This window comes from Aedes aegypti, chromosome 3 (assembly GCF_002204515.2).
Source record: "Aedes aegypti strain LVP_AGWG chromosome 3, AaegL5.0 Primary Assembly, whole genome shotgun sequence".
Classification (NCBI taxonomy): Eukaryota; Metazoa; Arthropoda; class Insecta; order Diptera; family Culicidae; genus Aedes; species Aedes aegypti.
In genome coordinates, this window is record NC_035109.1 from 136,761,194 (window position 1) to 136,785,221 (window position 24,028).

A 24,028-nucleotide genomic window follows, 5' to 3' on the forward strand; every position below is an offset into this window, starting at 1 on the left:
TCGATCATAGGTTGTTACAAACTTGATGCAGGATGTTGTTAAAATAACTAAAATTATAACAAAAAGTGTATGAATAGTAACATAAACATAACAAAATGTGTTTTAATTCTATCAAAAACATATCAAACCAAGTTATAATATTTAATACAAAGTATCAAAATTATAATACTGTTCGATATACGATAATATTGTACATTATTGAAATGCATAACTATCTATTTATTTTGTTATAAAGTTGTTAAAAATGAACAAAAAAATATCTTAAAGGGAAATAAAACACATTATGTTATATTTCTGTTTTATTATGTTCTATGGATGACGGAGCCTAACAAAATTATATCATAATATGATATGCAAATCATATTCTGATAAAATTTTATTATATTTCTGTTACAAGCCTCTAGTCGGGTAACCACTAAAAAAACTTTCCCTACTGCTCCTGTGCAGGCAACTTCATCGGGGTAGGGCTGTGCTCATGCACTTCGATAATCTCAGCCTCTAGCTATTCTTCTAGCTCGCTGTTGGAGCTTAATGTCGTCAAAAACGCTACTCACTACGAAATTTCTACGGTATCTCTGCGACTACTCGTTTTGCCCAATTGGCGGTTGAAGATCTCTCTGGGGCTTTGGACAGCTTTCTGTGCGACGACGCATACTCCCCTTGGGTTGGCCTCGCGTCAGAGCCCTGTTGAACATCTACTGGACGCTCATGTGCACTTCGTTGCTCTACGATGACTCGTTCTCCGCTGTTGTTGTTCGAGCTCTCCTGGTTGACCAGTTGGAAGCCGAGTTCGGTCCAGCGATTCCGGTGGGAGGACGACTTCCGGTTCACTGGCGCCCCGACGACCCAAAACGATCGCAAAGGTTTATGGCGATCGATGCTACTCGGCCTAGTCCCCGACGGTGGGGCTAGCCTACTCCTGCTACGCGCTTCTTCATGCTTCGATACTGGCCGGTGGAGTGCCGAAATCGGACCAGCGATTCCGGTTGGAGAATGGCTTCCGGTTCACTGGCGCTCCGACGACTCAAGCCGGTGATACGCTACGTACTACTCAGAGCAGTCCCCGGCGGCGGACCTCTCCTACTGCGACGAAGATTTCTCCGGCGGCGGAAGATCTCCCGAACCGATGCTATCCGGGCAAATGCCGAGATCGGTCCTGCGATTCCGGTGTGGAGGGAAATTTCCGGTTCACAGACGCCCGACGACCATTTGCCGGTGCTATTTCGCGAATAACTCAGCTAGACCCTGGCGGTGGACTCAGCCTACAGCCTCGACGTTGGTCGGCCAAGTGCCAGGGTCGGTTTTGCAATTCCGGTTGGAGGATGGCTTCCGGTTTGCAGGTGCCCCGACGACTATTAACCGATACTACGCTACGCCCACTCTAGTCGGTCTAGTCCCCGACGGAGGATCTAGCCTACTCCAATCGCGACCTTGATTTTATAAATTACACTTGTACGCCTTTTGTCGACTTTCACAGATCAAACATGACAAGCCAAATTCTCCCACTACCTTGTCAGTCGTTTGACACATACGGCCTATCAACACCTCCGATCGGTTAGAGTGTCTCGATTGTTCAGTTGCGTCGACACCACGGAGCAGTGCTGAAAGCAACATAATATTGGAAATACACGAAGACAATTCCAACTCCAGGATAGCTTATTAAAAGCACAAAGAAAACCAGCTAGTCCATTCTCTGCAGACAGCTACTGACTGATAACGCAACTAGCAACTGCTGCTTTTATTTCATCCAGGTATTGTCTGTTTCATGAACAACAAAACGCGCCAACTTTCAAACAGACCTACAAAATCGTCGCTAGCAAACAAATCAAAGGAGGTGATTTGCCGTTATGTTGGTAAGACTGTTGAAACGTCAAAATCGCAGCAGCTGGTTGGCTGGCGACGGTTTCACCGGCGACGATTACTTGCATAGCTGACATAACTGACCGCACCATATTTTCCTATGCACCGCCTGTACAGGATGCCGCTTGTGGATTTAAAATCCACTGGGTATCCGTGTTGGTGAACGTCGCTGTCAGATCACCGTGTATTTCCAACAACTATTCACGCAGCATGCGCTCAGCACCTTGGATGTTGGTTCCGTTATCTGCATAGATCTCCGTGGGAGCTCCTCGCCGACTGACGAACCGACGAATGGCTTTAAGGTGAAACATACCTTGGAATCCAAAGAAGGCCGGCACAATGAGCGACTTGTGTCCCTACTCACGTTTTCAAAGTCACTAAGCTGGAGAAATTGTTGGTAAACGTTTCTGATCTTCTTATTTTAAGCTTTGTGCTGGTGCATAAAGCCAAAATAAAAAGTGTAGGTACTGTGTAGTCACCTTGCATTACTGACATGCTGCTGCAACTTCTGCAACTTGCTTCACCAATACTCTCAAACGCGAGATGTGGTAGAACTGTCGAACATCGTTTACAATTGTCTCTGAATTTTCGTGGTGAAACATTCGATGAAAATTGTCTACTATTAGTTTAGTAACACGGTGCGTTTTTGAAAGAATCACTGGGAATCTGGCATCGCGAGCTGGAATGTGCCGGGATAAGGATGGGAGCATCTTGACGGACGGACGCGAGGTGATCGAAAGGTGGAAGCAGCACTACGATGAACACCTGAATGACGCAGAAAACGCAGGCACAGAAGGTCAGGACAGCGAAAGCGACGGCTACGTCAGCACAGCGGACAGTGGAAATCAACCACGATGGGGGAAGTTAAGGATGCCATCCAACAGCTCAAGAACAACAAGGCCGCTGACAAGCATGGTATCGGAGCCGAACTCATCAAGATGGGCCCTGACAGGTTGGCCGCTTGTCTGCATCGACTGATAGTCAGAATCTGGGAAACGGAACAATCACCGGAGGAGTGGAAGCAAGAGTGTGAGAATTATCGTGCAATCACCATAATAAACGCCGCCTACAAAGTGCTATCCCAGATTCTCTTCCGTCGTCTATCACCTATAGCAAACGAGTTCATGGGTAGTTATCAAGCAGGTTTCATCGACGGCCGCTCGACAACGGACCAGATCTTTTCCGTGCGGCAAATCCTCCAGAAATGCCGTGAGTACCAGGTCCCTACGCACCATTTGTTCATCGATTTCAAGGCGGCATACGATAGTATCGACCGCGTAGAGCTATAAAAAATCATGTACGAGAACAGCTTTCCCGCGAAGCTCACAAGATTGATCAGAGCAACGATGGACGGTGTGCAAAACTGCGTGAAGATCTCGGGCGAACACTCCAGTTTGTTCGAGTCTCGGCGGGGACTGCGACAGAGCGACGGACTTTCGTGCCTGTCGTTCAATATTGCGCTTGAAGGTGTCATGCGGAAAGCCGGACTTAACAGTCGAGGCACGATTTTCACTTGGGAGAAAATCTGAAACGGTGGCAGATTTGTTCACCCGCCTAAAATGCGAAGCAACAAAAGTCGGGCTAATGGTGAATGCGTCGAAAACAAAGTACAGTCACCCCACAGTTATGGATAGCACACAGATATGGATCAGAGTTGGATTAAACGGAGAATATCTCATCAAATAGCGTTGCAATTGCGCAGAACACATTTTACTTACGTAAACCACAAATCTATGCAGCATCGCAATCAATTATAACATGCTTAAGCATATTTTTTTCCGTCTGTAGGAAATAAAGTGTCAACTACGGTCCTAGAAGGGTTGATTCATAACTGTGGGGAATTGAAAACCATACCACAGTTATAAATCAAAGATAAGGCGATTCCGAAACAAACGCCGAAACGTATGCTTTCACAAGTACACCATTCGTTTACCTCGCAGGTAAATTGCTGTTATAGTGTTTTGATCCACAATATGAGTCGATTTGATCCATAATGCATCATTAAAATAACCAAAACGGCCGCTATGGAAAGCATAGAGAGCGCCACCGTAGCCTTGTGTGTTTGACAGAACAGCAATGCTAAATCCCATATACAGTGGCGCATTTGTTTTGATGCGGTGAGCTCTTGCAAAAACTATATTCAATGATCCATAGGGATCCTCCTCTCCCACTGATCCACATCTGTGGGATGGAAATCCTTTGAAATTTCTATCGAAATCGACACTTTTTCGTAAATAATCGGGAATTTTGAGGTGTATTCTCAAAAACAACTATATTCTACAGAACCAGGGAGGTATTTTTGTTTTATACATCGTCGCCATATTTTTTCATCATACTTTGTTCTGAAAAATGACCCTTAGTTGATCCATAACTGTGGGGTGACTGTATATGCTGGTTGGCGGAACTGAGCACGACAGGGCCCGCCTAGGAAGCAGTGGTGGATGAGTTCGTCTACCTCGGATCCTTGTTGACGGCTGACAACAATGTTAGTCGGGAAATACGAAGGCGCATCATCAGCGGAAGTCGTGCCTACTATGGATCGCGCAAATGGGTCTATTTTATTCCTGCAGGTGTTGTAAATGTAACGGTGAACAGATGAAGATACTCTATCTGACAACTGCCAATTTGTTAACTCTTAATTGATTATGCTTAAACAAAGCTTTCTGTCTAAAATTCCATCTCTAACAGACCAGTGGATAACAACAGAGTTGTAACAGACTTTGTTACTCCAGTAGCGCATTTTTTCTAACAAAATCTGTTATAATTCTGGCTGGTTAGTAGTTAAAACAACAAAAATTATAACACAATTTCTTCTACACTAAACAAAATTGAAACAAATGTGTTATAATTTAAACAAAAATATAACTCATTATGTTTCAAATCAAATTATAACTCATTTTGTTATTTACTATAACAGAATTATAACAAAATTTCATAATTTCTTTGCCCTCCGATTTGTTATAACAAATTGTGTTATAATTTAGTTTTAATTTGAAACAGCTTTTTTATAATAACTGATTTTGTATTAATTGTGTTATAATTTCCTCCATCAACTCAATATTCTTCTAATAAAAAATAAACAAAATTTGTTATTCGTAACAAATTTTGATATACTTGTGATATGTTTTTGTTGTAATCCACTGATCGGGATACCATGTAGGATGTAAAGCTTTTGAAATGAAAATTCTAATCTAGCGTTATCATTAACAGAGCGCCAAATCACAGTGTAAGAAAGGTTTTGAAATGTCCCTTAATCGTCTCACATTTGTAAATTTCCTTCTGACACTGATACGCAGCAGATAGCTAACCCAGATGCTGGCTAATCTTGAACTTGCTAACACGCTTCACGGTGATAAAACTGTAAATTTTTAATTGCACGCCGACTGACGGTTGACTCAACTGTTCAAACATCACAGAACGAGTTTGCAAAAGCATCTACCTGCCGCGAGCAACTGATTATCCTCGATAAGCTAACTGACTGACGATGTTTAGCTCTAGTCTCCCACACCAGGCATCCAGAGTAGAACAAATTAGCAACCGTCGTCAGTTAACATCGTTGCGTCCTCCGGTCAAGTAGATCAAAGTTAGGGCATTGTATAAATTGTTGATCAGTGCATGCATCTGTGGAACAACGCAAAGAGTCTAAGTTTCCGCAAGTTGAGCTCTAAGAACCTCATCGCCATGGACGGAACGCCAGCACCATCTGGAGAGGTCATTTATTTTGTTTCAATCTAAGCCGTTTACAGTAAATGTGGCGAGAAATCAGCGCGTTTTCGCTTTCCTCCCCTATGTCAGTTTCCATAAGTTTAATGGAAAGCACCATAAGAAATTGATTAACCAGATCCGAATTAGCCGCATAGACAGCATCGCGAATCCGTAGTGGCAAGTGGTTTCAATTATGTTTCTTTCTTTTCCGTCGTTTTGCAGAGTGCACAAAACCGACTGTACATCAAACGGGGTCACGTGGTAAACCACGATGGAATGCAACAGGCGGATATCTACATCGAGGACGGAAGTATCAGGTATGGCCATTACTCACCTACGTGTAGGTACTTTGTAGTTGGACTAGAGCTAGACACGAAGAGGCTTGCTTGCTGCAATAAATAGTCATAGTGGCAACAAGAATGGTGGAGACGTCATGAATTTGATGGGTTTTACAGTTCGAACGATCGGTACATCCGGCGTGTGATGTGTGGTTTGAGTGCAAACAGAGCCAAAAGAGTTATTTCAGTTGTTTTTTTTCTTGTCTTACTAACAACAGAGCCAATTTAGATGTTCATAAAATGCTGGCTGAAAATTGACTGATAGCTTATGTCAATTTAAAGAAGAAAGAAATTTATACGAGAAAACTGAATTGGTAGCTTAAATGATGTCATTATGCTCCACTGTCGACAAATATGTTCATATTTTATTGTAGTGTTTCAACCATTTTGGGCTCCAAATCTAGATGCATTCAAAAATTTACAACAAGTGTACTGAATTGTTCAGTACGATGCCCTTTGATTTTCTTGCAATGTTTTTTTTTTTCTGGCGTTAGGTCCCAACTGGAACAAAGCCTCTTTCACAGTTATGACCTGAGAGCTTTCTCTGCTAATTGGCCAGTAGCGTAGGTAGGGGGTGCGGAGGGTACGGTCCGCACCGAGCCCCAAGTGCCTAGAGTCCTTAAAATCGTGGTGTGGATTTCTCATAGCATTAAAAGTTTGACATAGCTTGTAAAAAATGACAATTAGTAAAATCCTAAAAAATGAGCTTTCCAAGCATAAGGAGACTGAGATGAGCCCTGTACAGGGGCCACTTGATTATAGCTTTATTTTAGGTCTAAGTTAGAGTGAGCCGGGGAGCCCGGGGGACAATGGATTTTGGTCACCTCATTTTAGGGGCCTTCGCAAATATTTGTTTTGCAACTTGTTTTCCTTGTTGTTGTTCAATCGATTGCACGCATGAAAGAACTGAGCCTTCTTATAGTTAAATGCGGGCCTGATGTAGATACTTAAGTATGCTCATATACATATTGGAAATTCTTCTTCTTCTATCTGGCGTTACGTCCCCACTGGGACAGAGCCTACTTCTCAGCGTAGTGTTCTAATGAGCACTTCCACAGTTATTAACTGAGAGCTTGCTATGCCAATAATGACCATTTTTGCATGTGTATATCGTGTGGCAGGTACGAAGATACTATATTCCCTGGGAAGTCGAGAAAATTTCCAACCCGAAAAGATCCTCGACCGGTGGGATTCGAACCCACGACCCTCAGCTTGGTCTTTCTGAGTAGCTGCGCGTTTACCGCTACAGCTATCTGGGCCCCTACCAACCTACATATTGGAAATATTGAGCCTAAAAACGGCTTTGAGTTCATAAATATCTACTTAATGAATTCTGATTTCCAATCAAATCTACCCAAGTTTGTAGGTTTCCAAAAATCTAAAGCATTGCTTAGCATTGAGTTTGTACACATTTTCTTAAGATATAAATCGTTCTCATTGTCATTTATTTTAATAATAACACATAATCCTTCTAAAGAGCATATACACGAGTTGAAGGCTAAAGGTGTTCATTATTTAGATTTCATCGTTTCAGATGTTTTCAAAATCATGATTTTTTTTTTTTTTGGAATAAGCAAGTCAAAGAAGTTTGGGCTGATGCGAATATTATTTTTTATGATCACAACAACACTTGGTAGGCCTGAGGCGGGGATATATATATTAAGGATACAATAAAATAAAATACAAAAAAGTTATTTTATTTTATTTTATTTTTTCAACATTGACAAAAAACAATGTTACGCTCTATAGGTTTTCAGGTTTTCCTTGGGGTCGTTGTTCCATGGGGTATCAGAAGGCCGGTTCCAAAGGCACATTCCCCACCAGTTGGGAGAATTGTGCCAGAGATAAGTTAAGTAGTTATCTCTGAAAGTATTACTCCAGCGTTTCTCATATGAAGTATACCAATGATTTGTTGAAACTGTTATACACCCGATTCTGTTTTTGCACGGGAGATGCGTACCGTGCAAAAAAGTTTTCAGTTAAAAATGTCAAAAACCGTGCAAAAAAAGTAACAGCATTTCTCGACGTTTCATGTAAAAATAAGGTTTTGGCGGAAAAAAATGTATGGAAACTTATTTTGCACGGCCGTGTGAAAAAAAATCCATGCAAAAACAGAATCGGGTGTAGGAAGTATTTTGGTTACCAATGACTACTCTAATTATCTAATTTTTTCACGGTTGACGTTAAAGATTTCATTTGGATGTTTCTTTGAAAATTTCTCCAAGTAATTTATAGTAAATTATGCTATAGATTTTACTTACGTTTTTACTAAGTGTATCCTGACATAAATCCAATATTTTGTTGATAAAACGAGTAAATATTTCCATGAATTCGTATAGAAAATCTTTCAGGTTTTTTTTTTGAGGAAATTCTAACTGAACTTCTTCGGAATCAACAGTAGCATCACATCCAGGGAATTTTCCCCAACGCTTTCATATAGAAAATCTACGGAATATTCACAATGTATTTTTATAGAATTTTTTAAAAGAATTGCTTCAGACGTAAAATCACTATAATATAGCTGACCATATGGTTTTCTTATATGAACATCAATTCAAGTAGGGATTTTTAAATAAATTTCCACAGAAATGCCAAAAATTTTCACCCGTATTTTTTTACTGACGAGATTTAAAACCCTAGGCTAGTTCACCTTGGTAGGATTCTTCACGAATTCTCACAGGAATCATTTATCAAGGTTTGAACCAAGAATTTCACTGAGAACCACTGAAGGAATTTCTTGGCATACCCTTGGCCATGAAATTCCGAGGTTTTCTCAAGTATTCATTTACCAATAACTCCAGGGATAATTCCACGAATTATTCCTCTTATGTCAAATATATTACTTGAATCATTTTAAGATGTTTTTGTCTGGTATTCATCTTAGAAGTTTGCAAAAATTCCTTCGATAATTAGAAATACGTTTTAAATTCGTCCTCATTTTTTCTAGGGAGACCTTTTTAGATTCGGTTATTACAACAATAAGTTCTTCAGCAGTAATTTTCCCAAAAAATTTTAAGCGATTCTACCAGTATTTTATGGTTCTGTTTAAATATTCTTGCAAGTTTTCTTCTAAAACTTCTTTTACAAAGAGTTTCTCAAAAAAAATTCGCAGAATTTAAGGAATTTCTTTCCAAGAAAATATTTTTCCTTCAGAAGAATCTCTGCAGTTGTTTTTTTTTTTCAAAGTATATTCCATTTTTTTTTTAAAGATAATGTGAGTTTCGCTAGGAATTCCTCATGAAATAACATGAAATAATATCAAACATTTAATCTGGATTGCCCACCAGATCTGCATCAGAAATCACTACAAAGAATTTGTCCGTGATTTGCGCAATACTAGAATTAGGAATTTGTTCAACGACTCACCAGATATTTGCCCACGAATTGTTTCAAGATTTTTCCAAAGATTTCTACTAGGAATAAATGTAAGCATACTACTAAATACCATATAACATACAGAAAGTTATCGAGGAATACATTCAAAGATTCTTTTAAACAGAAAAAATATAGAAACTACTGAAGCAATTGCTTCATATACATGTTTTGATTCAAAATACGTAGAATTAGAAATTACTTCCAGGCAAATGGGTGAATTTTTACCGGCAGAATATTTTTTGACCTTTTAAGCACGAAATTTAAGCGTTTCCGAAAAAAAAAATGGTACATGTGAGTTTGGCCTCTATTTGAGAGGCCCCCCAATTGGCCAGTTTTGCATGAGTATTTTTGTGGCAGGTTAAGAAGAGAAGGACTCTACGCCTCTAGAAGTCGAGAAAATTTATATTTAGAAAAAAATCCTCGAACAGCGGAATCCGAACCCACGATCCTCAGCTTGGTCTTGCTGATTATCTGCGTGTTTACTACAGCTTTCTGGGCCGTTACAATGTTGACGTATGTGAATATGTATGAATTTAAATATAGCCTAGAAACGTGAAAGTTTAAAATTAACTCATGTTTAATTCCCTCCATCACGATAAAAAAAAATATCAAGAGCTTAGAATGTTATAACCGCGTTCAATATTCACTTACATGCATTGTAAAATACTGCTGAGTTTGAATAGTTTTATGTTTACGATTCGTAGTTGAAAAGGTGGATGATTGATACTGAGTAGGTGACAGAATATTATATTGAGCATGAGCATGAGCATGAGCATAGATGACCGTACAATTCGTAGTTGCTACTCCGTGATTGACCAGAACAATCGAAGTTGCACAGGAAATAAATGAATGGGGCATGGGATTAGCTTACCATTCTCAATGTGCACAAATCGAGAGCTCAAAATCATCGGGAAGGGAAGGAATGTTAGTTAGACAACCGTTGTTACTGGAGACCGAGATCACCTCTGCATCTCCACAGTTGTCATGAAAAGAATATTGGGTTAGTGGGATAAGGTACAGATCTGGGAGTCACCAACGTTTGGTGATGCGATCCATGATATAATCAGTAGCTTGGGACACGGTTATATGAAAAAAATAGATTCTCGCTCCAGTCCGCTTTTTAGATTGCATTTAGGTCCCATAACAACTGTGCAAAATTTCAGCCCGATCGGAGAAACTATATTTTAGCCCCAGCCGTTCAAATTTTGTATGAAATTTACTATGGGAAAGCTTACTTTTGCAAAGAAAAATCGCCCATTGACGTGTATAAAAATTCTGAACACAGATCTCGATAGGTATTTCTACGATGAACAACATTGCCGAAGAACGCAAAACAATCCGATGCTTGTGCAAAAAGTTATTATGCATAGACTATTTGGAAATTTTGCCCGATTATGTTATTTTTGTTATTCTTTTACGTGTTAATCAACGTCGTCTTGCCAACAGGTTTTCATTGAATAACTTTTTTCACAAGTGTCGGATTGTTTCGCGGTCTTCCGCAATATTCTTCATCGTAAAAATACCTATCGATTATTAATCACGCCTAACCGGATTCACGATATTATTAGATAATCGCATTGTATGCCGAACAAGTGTTCATCACTCGCCCCCGCAAGAGCAAGCGACACGATCAATAGATCGAACAATACTAACGATTCATTCATTTATTTAGTTAACATCTAAACAGATAACCGCATCTCTCCATCCTCGGTTCTGCCCACGCTCGCCAAATCGATACGCACTTGATCCGCTCACCTTGCTCGCTCCACGCCTTCTTGTACCAACCGGATCTGAAGCAAACACCATCTTTGCAGGGTTGCTGTCCGGCATTCTTACAACATGCCCTGCCCATAGTATCCTTCCAGCTTTGGCCATCTTCTGGATACTGTGTTCGCCGTAGAGTTGGGCGAGCTCGTGGTGCTTCCTTCGCCGCCACACACCGTTTTCCTGCACATCGCCAAAGATCGTCCTAAGCACCCTACATTCGAAGACTCCAAGTGCTTGCAGGCCCTCCTCGAGTATCGTCCACGTTTTATGCCCGTAGAGGACTGCCGGTCTTATGAGCGTTTTGAACATGGTACATTTGGTGCGGACATGAATCTATTTTGACCGCAGCTTATTGTAAAGGCCATAGTAGGCCCGACTTCCACTGATGATGCGCCTTCGTATTTCACGGCTAACGTTATTGTCAGCCGTCAGCAAGGATCCAAGGTAGACGAATTCGTCGACCACCTCGAACGTATTCCCGTCTATCGTAACACTGCTACCTAGACGAGCCCTGTCGCGCTCGGCCCCACCAACTAGCATGTACCTTGTCTTGGCCGCATTCACCACCAGTTCAACTTTTGCTGCCTCGCGTTTCAGGCGGGTGTACAGGTCTGCCACCGTTTCAAATGTTCAACCGACAATGTCCATATCATCCGCGAAGCAAACAAATTGACTGGATCTCGTAGAAATCGTACCCCGGCTGTTGAGCCCGGCCCTCCGCATATCACCTTCTAGCGCAATATTGAACAACAGGCAAGAAAGTCCATCACCTTGTCGTAGTCCCCAGCAGGATCCAAACGAATTGGTATATTCGCCTGTAACCTTCACACAATTTTGCACACCATCCATCGTCGCTCTTATCAGTCTCGTGAGCTTCCCGGGAAAGCTGTTCGCGTCCATGATTTTCCATAGCTTCCATAGATACTACCGTATGCCGCCTTGAAATCGATGGTGATGCGTTGGGACCTGGTGTTCACGACATTTTTGGAAGAATTGCCGTACAGTAAAGATCTGATCCGTTGTCGATCGGCCGTCAACGAAGCCGGCTTGATAACTTCCCACGAACTCGTTTACTACAGGTGACAGACGACGGAAGATGATCTGGGATAATACTTTGTAGGCCGCATTTAGAATGGTGATCGCTCGAAAGTTCTCACAATCTAACTTGTCACCTTTCTTGTAGATGGGGCATATTACGCCTTCCTTCCACTCCTTCGGTAGCTGTTCTGTTTCCCAGATTGTACCTATCAGCCGGTGCAGACAAATGGCCAGCCTCTCCGGGCCCATCTTTATGAGTTCAGCTCCGATACCATCCTTACCAGCAGCTTTATTGTTCTTGAACTGGTGAATGGCATCCTTAACCTCCCTCAATGTGGGGGCTGGTTGGTTTCCATCCTCCGCAGTACTGACGAAGGCATTTCCTCCGTTGTCCCGTCCATCATTGCCTGTGCTTTCAGCGCCATTCAGGTGCTCGTCAAAGTGCTGCTTCCACTTTTCGATCACGTCACGCTCGTCCGTCAAAATACTCCCATCCTTAGTTGAGCTTCTGATAGAACTTACGTGTTTCGTGAGACCGGCACAGCTGTTCCATCTCCTCGCACTCCGTCTCCTCCATGCGGCGTTTATTCTCCCGAAAGAGGCGGGTCTGCTGTTGCCGTTTCCGTCTATAACGTTCCACGTTCTGTCGGGTCCCTTGCTGCAGCATGACTGCCCGCGCAGCATTCTTCTCCTCCAGAATCTGTCTACATTCCTCGTCGAACCAATCGTTCCGTCGACTCCGTCGCACGTACCCGACGTTGCTTTCAACTGCATTGTTGATGGCTGCCTTCAATGTTCTCCAGCAGTCCTCAAGAGGGGCTTCATCCAGCTCACCCTCTTCCGGTAATGCAGCCTCGAGGTGCTGCACGTATGCCGCTGCGACATCCGGTTGCTTGAGCCGCTCTAGGTCGTACCGGGGAGGCCTTCGGTACCGTACGTTGTTAACGACGGAGAGTTTTGGGAGCAGTTTAACCATAACCAGATAGTGGTCAGAGTCGATGTTAGCGCCACGATAGGTCCTGACGTCGATAATGTCGGAGACAATCAGAGCGTGGTCAATTTGTGATTCTGTGTGCTGTGGTGAACTCCAGGTGTATCGGTATGGATGGCTGTGCTGAAAGTAGGTGCTAAGCATGGCCATATTCTTGGAGGCGGCGGAATCAATTAGTCGTAAGCCGTTTTCGTTCGTCAGCCGGTGGGCGCTGAACTTTCCAATAGTCGGTCTGTACTCCTCCTTCTGGCCAACCTGAGCGTTTAAATATCCTATGATGATATTGACGTCATGGCTCGAGCAGCTGTCGTACTCGCTTTCGAGCTGCGCGTAAAAAGCGTCTTTATGATCATCAGTGCTTCCGGAGTGAAGGCTGTGGACGTTTATTATGCTGAAGTTGAAGAACCGGCCTTTGAGCCTCAACTTGCACATTTTCTCATTGATCGGCCACCACCCGATCACGCGCCTCTGCATATCACCCATCACTACAAAAAGTGTTTCCAGCTCGTGTGTGTTGTCGCAGTAGATCTGGTAGATGGTATGGTTGCCTCTAAACGATCGCACCATTGATCCCTTTCAACACACTTCCTGCAACGCTACGATGCCGAATCCACGGTCCTTCAGCACGTCGACTAGTATGCGTGTGCTCCCGATGAAGTTGAAAGATTTACAGTTCCACGTACCGTAATCCGGGGTAACATTGATCATCCTTTTGAATATTTCTTAAATATTTCGTATGAAAACGCAAATGTTGCAAATTTTATATTTTAAAAACAAGTACTGCCAACCATAGCTCGTGACTATATACCGTAAAATGGGGTGTTAAGGAATAAAAAAAAATCCCACTTAAAATTCGAGCAACTTCTAGTGTGCCAATAATTGAACAAAATACAGTCCTACACACTCAAACAGACCTTCAGAGTTCGGTAATGCAAATTACCGAAACAGACCGGTAATTTCAAAAATTACAGTTGTATCGGTAATTACCTGCTAGATTACCGACATTTGTAAATCAATTTACGGTATATCGGTGATGTCGTCCCATTTTAACGAGTACGGTAATTTTAATCACCGAAAAGATCAGTAAAACAGATCCAATACCGAGTTCGGTAAAGTATTACTGAACCTTCAGTAAATTTGAACTGTCAACTCCGACCTCTACATGTTTTCGACAAAAAATATCAAATATACGCAGTGCAATGCGCAACGAAAGCGATGGGTCACAACATTAGTGGATGAATTCATCAAAACCCATCAGAAACTGTTGGTAAGTATCCTCTGAGTTCGGTTCCGTGATTGGAAGACAGTGAACTGAATCAATTAGGTGGTGTTTTCTTTTCAGATGCAAACGTTCATTCCTGCTCCTGCTTCGAACACCATGGAGATAGGTTACAGAATATGAGGAATGCCAAAACCGTGCGGTGCTTCGAAAATTCTACTGCATTGTATCAAATGAATATCTGAATAAAAGATTATTTGATTTATAAATCGCATCAATTGGTTAATGTTTTTCTGTTTTGTTTTTGATGGATTGGATAGCTGGCAAACGAAGGGGGAAAATCTAAATTACCGTACAGATCGGTAAACTGACCTAAAATTTACCGAAATGTTCAGCAATTTTTGACGTTTCATGGAAAATTACAGTTTACCGGCCAGTCGGTACTCTTTTCGTTTACCGAACGCATTACCGATTGTTCAGCTGTTGAGATTTCGGTAAATAAATTACCGACGTCGGTGATTTATTCTAAGTGTGTACCATTCTCCCGGCGTGTATAGCAAAAGCCAATTATAATGAAGACGATCCTACGGCAGATTTCTGAGATACAGTGGGATTCCGTTTTTGGCAACAAAGTCGAAATTTTCAGTTGCCAAAAACGGAACCGTGCCAAAATCGGAACCCTTATTTTAAATTTAATTTTTCAACTACTGGTTTTGAAAACATCATTAGAATGTTATTACATCATCCTTATAGAACCATATGGCATAAAGACTTCTGAACGGTTCACTGCGAAGCAGTTTTCCGTAATATTGTACTATGCTATGGATCTATAGTGCCGAAATGTTAATTGTGGCAAACGTTCAACATCCATGCTTTTTAAACCTCAACGTCTTTAATGATTTTTAGAAGCTTTATGTACACTATTTGTGTGAGTGGGCCATCTAAAATTAATAATCGCAAAAGTGGCTTTTATACAAGAGCTGAACATTTTCCTAAAACTGTGTAAGAATACGAAAAAAATTAAATGTGTTACTGTATTCATACAAAGACGTTTTTAAGTACAAATCAAAAGCCCTGGGTATTGAAAAACATCAAAAATGAGTTCAATTTTAGGCTTTAGCGTAAAATTTTACAAAATTCGGTAAGTTTAGAATACCTTCCTAATTAATGTTTCTGATAAAGTAAAGCATTTCATAATGAATGATTGAATGCAGTCAAAAGACCAAACATAAACAACTACATCTTATGATCCATAAATGCGACTCGTAATTTTGTAGAATACACATACAACTTTTATTATTTCTGGCAACTTTTTTCAAATGGGCGAATCTAACAAAAGTAAACAAATCGAGCTTAAAGCTTTACTAGCATCAGTTCGCTACATAGTTTCATAAAAAGCTGAAAAATCGTAAATTTACTTGATTTTTCATTAAATAAAACACAAAAACAAATAGTCGTAATTGAAATTTGGTTTGCTATTTCTTACAGTGCTATTGCGCCCATTGTCCCGCACACCCAATATATGGTGACAAAAGGGCTAATCTAACATCTCATTTCAATTTTGAGCGTTTCATAAAATTGCCCCAATTTTGCGTTTAAATTTACTCATAATTGATGTCAGTAGTTTGTTAATGATAGTTAATGTGCATACCACTATTAGCATTGCTTAAAAGACCCCAAAACACATGCTAACTTAGGGAACAGACGGAGAGAAGGCTACCGTCATACGATAGTCTACATGTTTACCACCTACACATTTTTGCAGCTTCTTTATGCTAATACAAGTCAAGTAGAGGGAGGGCTGCTTGAATACACCTGGTGTTTGCATTGCACTTGTCATAAGGAGGTTAAAAGTTCGTCATCATCGAAGTCATCAAATCGATGCAATGATAACCCGTACTCTTTTACCAGTATCAGATTTTCAGCTGCACACATTTTAATCAATCAAATAGTAACATATTTACTTACCGCACTCTGCTAATCGCTGATGAATCGAAACATAATGGTTAATTATTAAACCAAAACACCAAAAGAACAACGTTCGGCCAGAATCCAATCACCCTAGCTGGAAAGATTAGTGTCGTCGACAATATAAACAGGTTTGATGCTTTACAGTGACGATTTTCTTACCTGTAGCAGGGTCAGATCTTCTGAAGCAGCAAGAGACGTGATAATATCAGTGAACAGCATTATTTTTGATTGTTAAATCACTGATAACACCGAAAATACTAATGCGTGCAGAAGGGCGCAATTGAATCTACTAACAACAGAAAGTCAAAACAAACAGGCTCAATTGACAGCTGACATTCCAATTGGATTCGCCAGACGGGCGAAATTGGATTCGAGATTTGACAGAAGGCGAAATATTTCAAGGGCGCAATCACAAATCATGTTCATTAAAAGGCGCAATTTTATTTTCTTTAAATTAAATGTACAAAATCAAAGTAAATTATTTGGGTATTGTTAAACTTATAGAACTACTGCTATTCAATATGGTGAATGATAATGCGGATCAAAAATGCACACCATAAGAAATAGAGAATTGATTTTCATTGGGTAAATTTCATTCTTCGATTACTCAATTCAACGTTGATGTCAATATCGCCCTTTTGAAGAAAGCACACAGATTTTTACTTGAAGTGAGTTTTTGTTTAGCTAAACATATAAACATATAAAACATATATTTACATATATCCATGTTATGAAACCTCAAGAACCTGATAGGAATCTTCAGGTGCTCGTAAGCAATCTACAGGAAAACGCTAAGGTTCCGAAGCATCTTGCTAAGAATATTGCTGCTATATTGCCGAAAATTCTCAAGTCTCCAAGGAAAATTTTCAAATGTTTTTTATTCTTATATATTATTTATATATATTTTCCCGCTAGGAATTACCAGGATGCCCTAGAAATCTTAAGAGTTTATTAGGAATCACCAAATTTCGGACTTAATCCCCAATAACCAACTATACATTCTCAGGATCCCACAAAAACACCCAAGTGCCCGCTAGGAATCTGCAGACATTCTCAAGAATCCGTTAAAACTTCTGAGAAGTCCCTTAAGGACTAAGAGTCTCCTAAGGATTCTCCAGGCTTTAGTTAGGAAACTCATAGTCCCAGCTTGCAAGGAACATTTTGTTTATGTTGAGACCCGTATCCTTGATTAAAAATCTTGTACCGAACTCGTCTCTTAAAAATCTAACGTCTTAAAGAATTTCCAACAAAGAGGGAGCGTGGGCTGTGTTCACATTTGTGCCGGTATTGAATTGAACATTGGAATTCTTAAAAAATAATATGCAATATAGTAAAATCTTCACTTTTTTATGGATTATATGTTGCCACTTCTGCAATTCACTAGAATTAAGCAATTTATACTATGAAATTCTTTAAAAGTTATGATGCATGACATATTGTTGTATTTTCATTTATTACTGCGGTGTGTTTTTCATGCGCAATGTATGTAACTCCACAATAATAACAGTGAGCTAAAAAGGTGACTTTTAGTTGCCTAATGTGCTTGTGCTCTGTTCAAACAAGCTGTTCCAAAACTGGAGAGAAGTGATTTTTAGTGTACCAACTACTGGCAGACCCAAGTGGGCTGGATACTAAATAGAAATGCCTTGGAGATTGATCTCTAGTTGAGATTGTGGTGGAGATGAATGGCCTTATGAAACGTTGCGAATGCATGACAAATGACCATCCTGAAGTAAATAAGCGCGTACGGGAGCCCTTAGTAGTTAATGAGATTTGGGGAAATATCAACGAAAATAAAACTGTAAATGTAAACGGTGTGTAGTTGACTTGCCATTCAGATAAATAAAACAACAGACACGATAATATTTACAAAGAATTACAAATTTTAATGATATTCAAAAATGTTGCCAAAAACGGATCCATTTTGTTGCCAAAATCGGGGGGTGCCAAAAATGGAGCATGCCAAAAACGGAGCATGCCAAAAACGGAATCCCACTGTAATCATAAAAATGTGTGATTGTTAGCGAAAATTCAAAATGGGGTGTTAAGGAATTTGAGCTTTGTATATAAAACTATGTTTTGCCAACAGCAAAAAAAAATATTTTGGTCAACATCGTTGATATGTCCCTTCAACTCTAAAGGTCTTGTTCAATGTAAAGATGATATTACTTCAATATAATTCAAGTTGGAACTCCTGAAAACGCTATTCCTAACTGCTAAATCTCTCATACCCATTGGTTCTATTTTCAAGCAAGCTATCAGTGCATCGAACAATTGTCTTGAAAAGATTTTTATACTTATATGCAGTATTCGTATCCTAGATCAGTGCAGAGCAATCTTGTCATGACTTGTCAAAAGAAGGATAATTTCAATAAGCTTTAAGTGTGAATAGCGTAAGTATCCAATTTGCCTTTTAAATAAAGCACCATACCAAATTCAGAGTTCCTTAATATGAAAAGTATCAGCTGATGGCTGATGCTCTAAAACTATCAATATCACTTGCGAGCTATCAATATCACTTTGATTTGACATCCAACAGCATTGATGCGACATAGCAATCTAGATCATAATCAGTGCAGAATGAGTGATCACGTGGTAATTATCCATGCTTTTAAGGTTTTTCAGTGACCAACACGTAATTTCAATCTGTTTGCAGCACTGTCAAAATAAATCATACTAATAAATTGCCATTTTGTTTGCCTAATTTTAGGCTAAACTTGAGCCATCAGTATATCCATAGTCTCTCGCCATCAATGCACTGGAGATGGAGTACCCGAGCAAAGTTGGGTAACAAAATGATAACACGTTGTGTTATCCGATAACAAGCATTTGATAACATAGTTTGTTATCATTTTGGTTGAATAAGCAGGCAACATAACAAACGTGATAACAAAAATTTATACTAAATATATCATATAAATATCTCATTGTGTTATCATTTGAAACACATTGATAACAAGTGTTGTTATCCAGACAATTTCCCTCATTGATAACTCATTATGTTATAAAGATCGAATTATGATAACAAACATTTGACGTCAATCACCCATCGGTGGCATTCTCGATCTGACAGCTCAAAATTCGTTGATAACAAGAGTCTTCGTATTGATAACAAAAAATAACAAAATGAAATCATGCTGTACATCTTGTTATCACTATGTTATGCAGTTGTTATTCGACTTTGCTTGGGTAGACAGCATGATGTTGATGTGATTTAGAATGATCCGAATTGTATCGCAGTCAGCCTGTACAAATTAGCAAATTTTAAGCGTTGATAGTGACAGCGAGCAACTCTGCACCAAATAACGGATTTGCATGTAACACCCACGAGAAAAATCCTAACGAAAATATTCCAATATAGAGCGGAAATCGCTCACACTATACCGCACACTATATATTTTCCAAAAAGAGCTTGGAAACAACCTTATATTATAATTGTTTATCTAGGACCTAGGTAATGCTTGAAAGAAATAATAGCTCCAAAACCATCTCAAATAAGATAATCATTCTTATATGCAAACTTTTCACCAATGTGAAAAAATTTTTGAAAATATAATCATGAAAAACCCATATTCACATCAATCAGTTTTTATCTACATTTTCCTACCAATTTTACCAAATTTTGAAATAAGTCATTTTTGGTGATATTTAGTGACTTACTAAATAGATCCCTTAACGTTGCAGTTCAACTTCACGGAACAACTCATAACTATATTGAAATATATCACGGCATAAATTTAAAGAGTTTAGTTACTTAGAAAAGTTATAATAGATAATTCCTTAACACCCCACTTATTTTCAAAACGAGACTTTTTTCATAAAAGTTTCTAAAAATCGAAACGCAGACATAATTTTAAGAAGTTTTTGTCTGTACTCTGATCTCAATTAGATTTCCTTATCTTCTACCTTAGTCGCGAATTTTTCTCAAATATATTTCATGGTTTTGTAGATAAATGTATTTAGACCATACAATTTGAACAAAAATGTTTTGAAAGGTTTTCAATTTCTAGAAATCACAATACTTTATATTAATAGACAGCTCCTATTACATAATGCAGTTCACAATCCTCTGAACAAATCGAGCATTTCAGATGACTTACATATCGACTTTCTAGGTTTCTGTGATTTGTCGAACTTGATTGTGAAGTTCAATCCCTTAAAACCCCACGAGTCCTTAACACCCCATTTTACGGTACTGCATTTTGTTTTTTGAAAGATTTAAGCATGTTTAGAAAAATGTTTTAAGTGATTTTTTGATTTAGCTGATATGGGGTAACATTGAGCACCTATGTAAAAAACGTTCGGTAATAATGAAAATATCGTTACTTACTTAAGTCATGGCCCCTGAAGCCGAATATGAAGGCCAAACGCTTACAAGTCATTTACTTATTGAGTTATTTGAAAATTAAAAACACCTCGAACCACGGAATACGCCTAGGTAGGCAATTTCCTAAGGGAAATTTACATTCTTAACAGTAATTCGGTAATGTTGCCTAATTGAACATACTTATGAAAGTTTTGACAACGGAATCGTTTTCGGCGATGTCGTTTTTAGTAAGAATCGCATTTTTTTGCTCATATCGTTTACAGAACTTATTTGAGACATGAATGTTTGGTAGTGTCATCCTTAACCATTTAAATTGTAGTTTCGAAAAGTTGAAAAATTTACGCATAAGGTAAAAGCAATTTTCGCAAAAATCTTCACTTTTATTAGCTTATGAATATAAGATAGAGAAGCACCATTCATGATTTGGAAATATTCCATCAATAAATGACAATGGGAACTTTTCACGAGATGAGTCATTCCGATCAATGTTACCCCGCTGATCAATGATACCCCGGATTACGGTACCGAGTTTTCAATTGCTAGTCACTTTACGTCGCTGTGGTCTTCGCCGATTGTCCCGGGTCGTATTCTCTCGTTGATTATTTGTTGCTTGATGTTTTTACGGCTGGCTTGCAGGGCCTGCCACCAACCCCCTAGATTTCCGGAGGACTTTCCCCCTAAATGTTCGGAGGACCATAGTGCGCAGTTTAGCTTAGAGTTCTCGGACAATGATCAGCGCCCCCTGACATGGGGAACAGACACTGCTGTGAGCCACTTCTAACATGGAGTACAGACGCTCAAGGTTTGCAGAAGCAAAAGCAAAGGCAAAAGCAAAAGCAAACCCCCCCTTCCCTGTCAGCATACGACCAAAGATCCCACCGGGAATTGGTTACCTAATCTTCCCTAAGGTTACTCATACCCCGGCCAGTACCGCGAGGAGGTAGGGATAGGAGTTGCTGGGCAAGAGGGCAAGGACCGCACAGAGGGGTCTATTTTATTCCTTCAGGTACGCGAGGTACCAATGGTACGCCATGTCCAGCCATTTACCAACCACTGAATTGGGTTAGTATAGACTGTAGTAGATTTGGTAGATCATAAGGACCTGAATTCCAGGACGATTTGGATAACTTCCAATATCCAATTTCTTATAAAAAAAATTGTGGACACGTCTGTTAAGGCTTAGTGAGTGCCGTAAACCAACAAACATAGACATCAATCGCTAAAAAATAACTTATGAACCTGTGTTAATTATGGCAAAGCTCCAGAATGTTCTGGAGACCTTAGTCTTACTTTAGATTAATAATAAATTTGAAAAATATCCTGAGCCTTTGTAACTTATTTCAAATAACAGGTCTGTTCACATTTTGTATGAAAACATTTCGTTTTTAAATGACAAATTAGTTCTAAAAGGAAGTTTATTGGTTTTTACCCTACTTGACCCAGAGATGTTCTGGAATAACTTTGTCCACAATACTCCTTCCCATCACTTATGAAACTACAACTAATAGTGAAGCAATCCTTAAAATTTAATTAAAAAATATGGAGTTATGACCAAATACGAGCCATTTGAATTTTGTATGTCAGCCCTGTAGCCTACGGGTTAATCAGCAACAAAGTTCCGTGTAACAAAATTTCAACTTTATTTGAACTTCTGAGTTCACTTATCAAGTAATATCCGAACTGTTGGTTGCTTGGGGACTCTGTCCCAGCGACGACGTTACGCCAAAAAGAAGAAGAACAGTTGTTATAAATCTGATGTGTTTGATTTAAACTTGTAAATTATTATCAAATGTGATACTAAAAATAAAGTTAGGGGCTGTCCATTTATTATGTAAGACATTTTTCGGGGTTTTTCAACCCCCCCTCCCCCTATGGTAAGTTTTTTTGTATGAAAATTAAAAATAATTTGAATGGCGCGTAAGAAATCTCAGACTCCCCCTCCCCCCAAAAACCCTTAGGGGGAGATCCCCCAGTACCGGACACTTAAGCAACTAAATTCATAATTCGAAAAATATTGGTTTTATGTGCTCGTGTTACCCATTTATGATAAATATCATCATTTTTATAGTAAAAATAAATTTGAAAAAATAAGTATGAATTTTGACATTGCATTTGGATGATGTATTTTAGTACCAAATTGATCGATCTTGAAAGGTGGCACCCAATACCGGACACAATCTGGAAATGCCTCGAATTCTGTAAATTTGTACATCATTGAATGTGTTTACTTTAGGAATAGTATATAATTGCCATTTCAATGCATTTGCAACATTTACAAAAACAATTTGAGTATATCATAGTTTGCTAGATGTCCATCAAAAACCTCTTTCTTATATGATGGAAAATAGCACATTTTACGATGTTGTTCTGAATGTTCATTTTTCTAAATTTTATAGCATGTTTGATACCATGATCGACGGAATCCTTGAAAAATGAATGTATTTTGAGACACTCGTGCAATAATTACAAAGATATCATATAACAAATCAGGCTGTCCAAAACTGGGGCACAGGAGGTGCTTAAACAAAATTGTAATTTGTCTATATTTAGTCCAATTATAGTACAAAATACATTCATATTATCAAATTAGGATTATGTTCGAATATGCTTGAATGATCCAAAGTATTTTTTCATATTCAAAATAATTACTAAATAGGCTCAAAATTAAGACAATACGTCAATTTTTTTGAAATTTTCAATCTTTTGTACTTTTTTAAAAAGGCATGCATATTTCAAGGATGTGTTATTCTACGCAAACATTAGTCTTCAGAATAGCTTCCTTTACTACTAATACACCATCTTGATTGGACCATGATTTCTCAATGTTTCGACTTTGTCCGGTATTGGCTGCTGTCCGGTACTGGGGGATCTCCCCCTACGTAATTAATGGAACGCCCCTTAGCCATCGCAGACCTTTGAATTGTAGGCGTCGAAAACCAGACACCGGTATCGAAACTCCAAAAGCCAAATCCCAGTAAAATCAATACTTAGCTGTCTATCCGCAAAGGAACACTGACGCAACTAATGTGGATACTGCCGGCAGTTTGCCAGCCGGCACTACGGTGATCCTAGCAGTTGGCACTGTTCCCTGGATTTTGTACATTCTTCTCTAACTACATCCTATATCGTACCTACCTAGGTATCGCAAATCGACCCAAGCAATAAATTTCCGTTTCCTCCGTTTTCCCTCGCAGATATGTTGGATCCGGTGCAGACTTTGTCGTTCCGGGAGGCTGCCGCACGATAGACGCTACCGGAAAGATGATTATACCCGGTGGTATCGATCCGCACACACACTTCCAGCTGGAGTTCGGTGGCACCGTTGCGGTGGATGATTTCTACCAGGGAACCAAAGCGGCCGTCGCCGGTGGAACCACCACAGTCAGTAAGTGTACAATAAGGAAAAAAAAGGGAAAAAGGATTTTGGGACTGTATGA

The 24,028-nt window shown here is 39.5% G+C and overlaps 1 protein-coding gene across 13 annotated transcripts in view; it reads left to right on the forward strand.

Annotated features, from left to right (window-relative positions):
• LOC5569430 (dihydropyrimidinase) overlaps positions 1-24,028 on the forward strand; it is a 76,854-nt gene that overhangs the window by 36,792 nt on the left and 16,034 nt on the right. For 11 of the 13 annotated variants that reach the window (XM_021854607.1, XM_021854613.1, XM_021854611.1 and 8 more), the window contains 2 exons: positions 5,788-5,882; positions 23,786-23,976. In XM_021854607.1, the coding sequence (XP_021710299.1) occupies positions 5,788-5,882; positions 23,786-23,976 (286 nt within the window). Of the gene's footprint in view, positions 1-5,340; positions 5,572-5,787; positions 5,883-23,785; positions 23,977-24,028 lie in introns of those variants that run through there. The other 2 variants (XM_001658474.2, XM_021854601.1) reach the window with 2 other exon arrangements.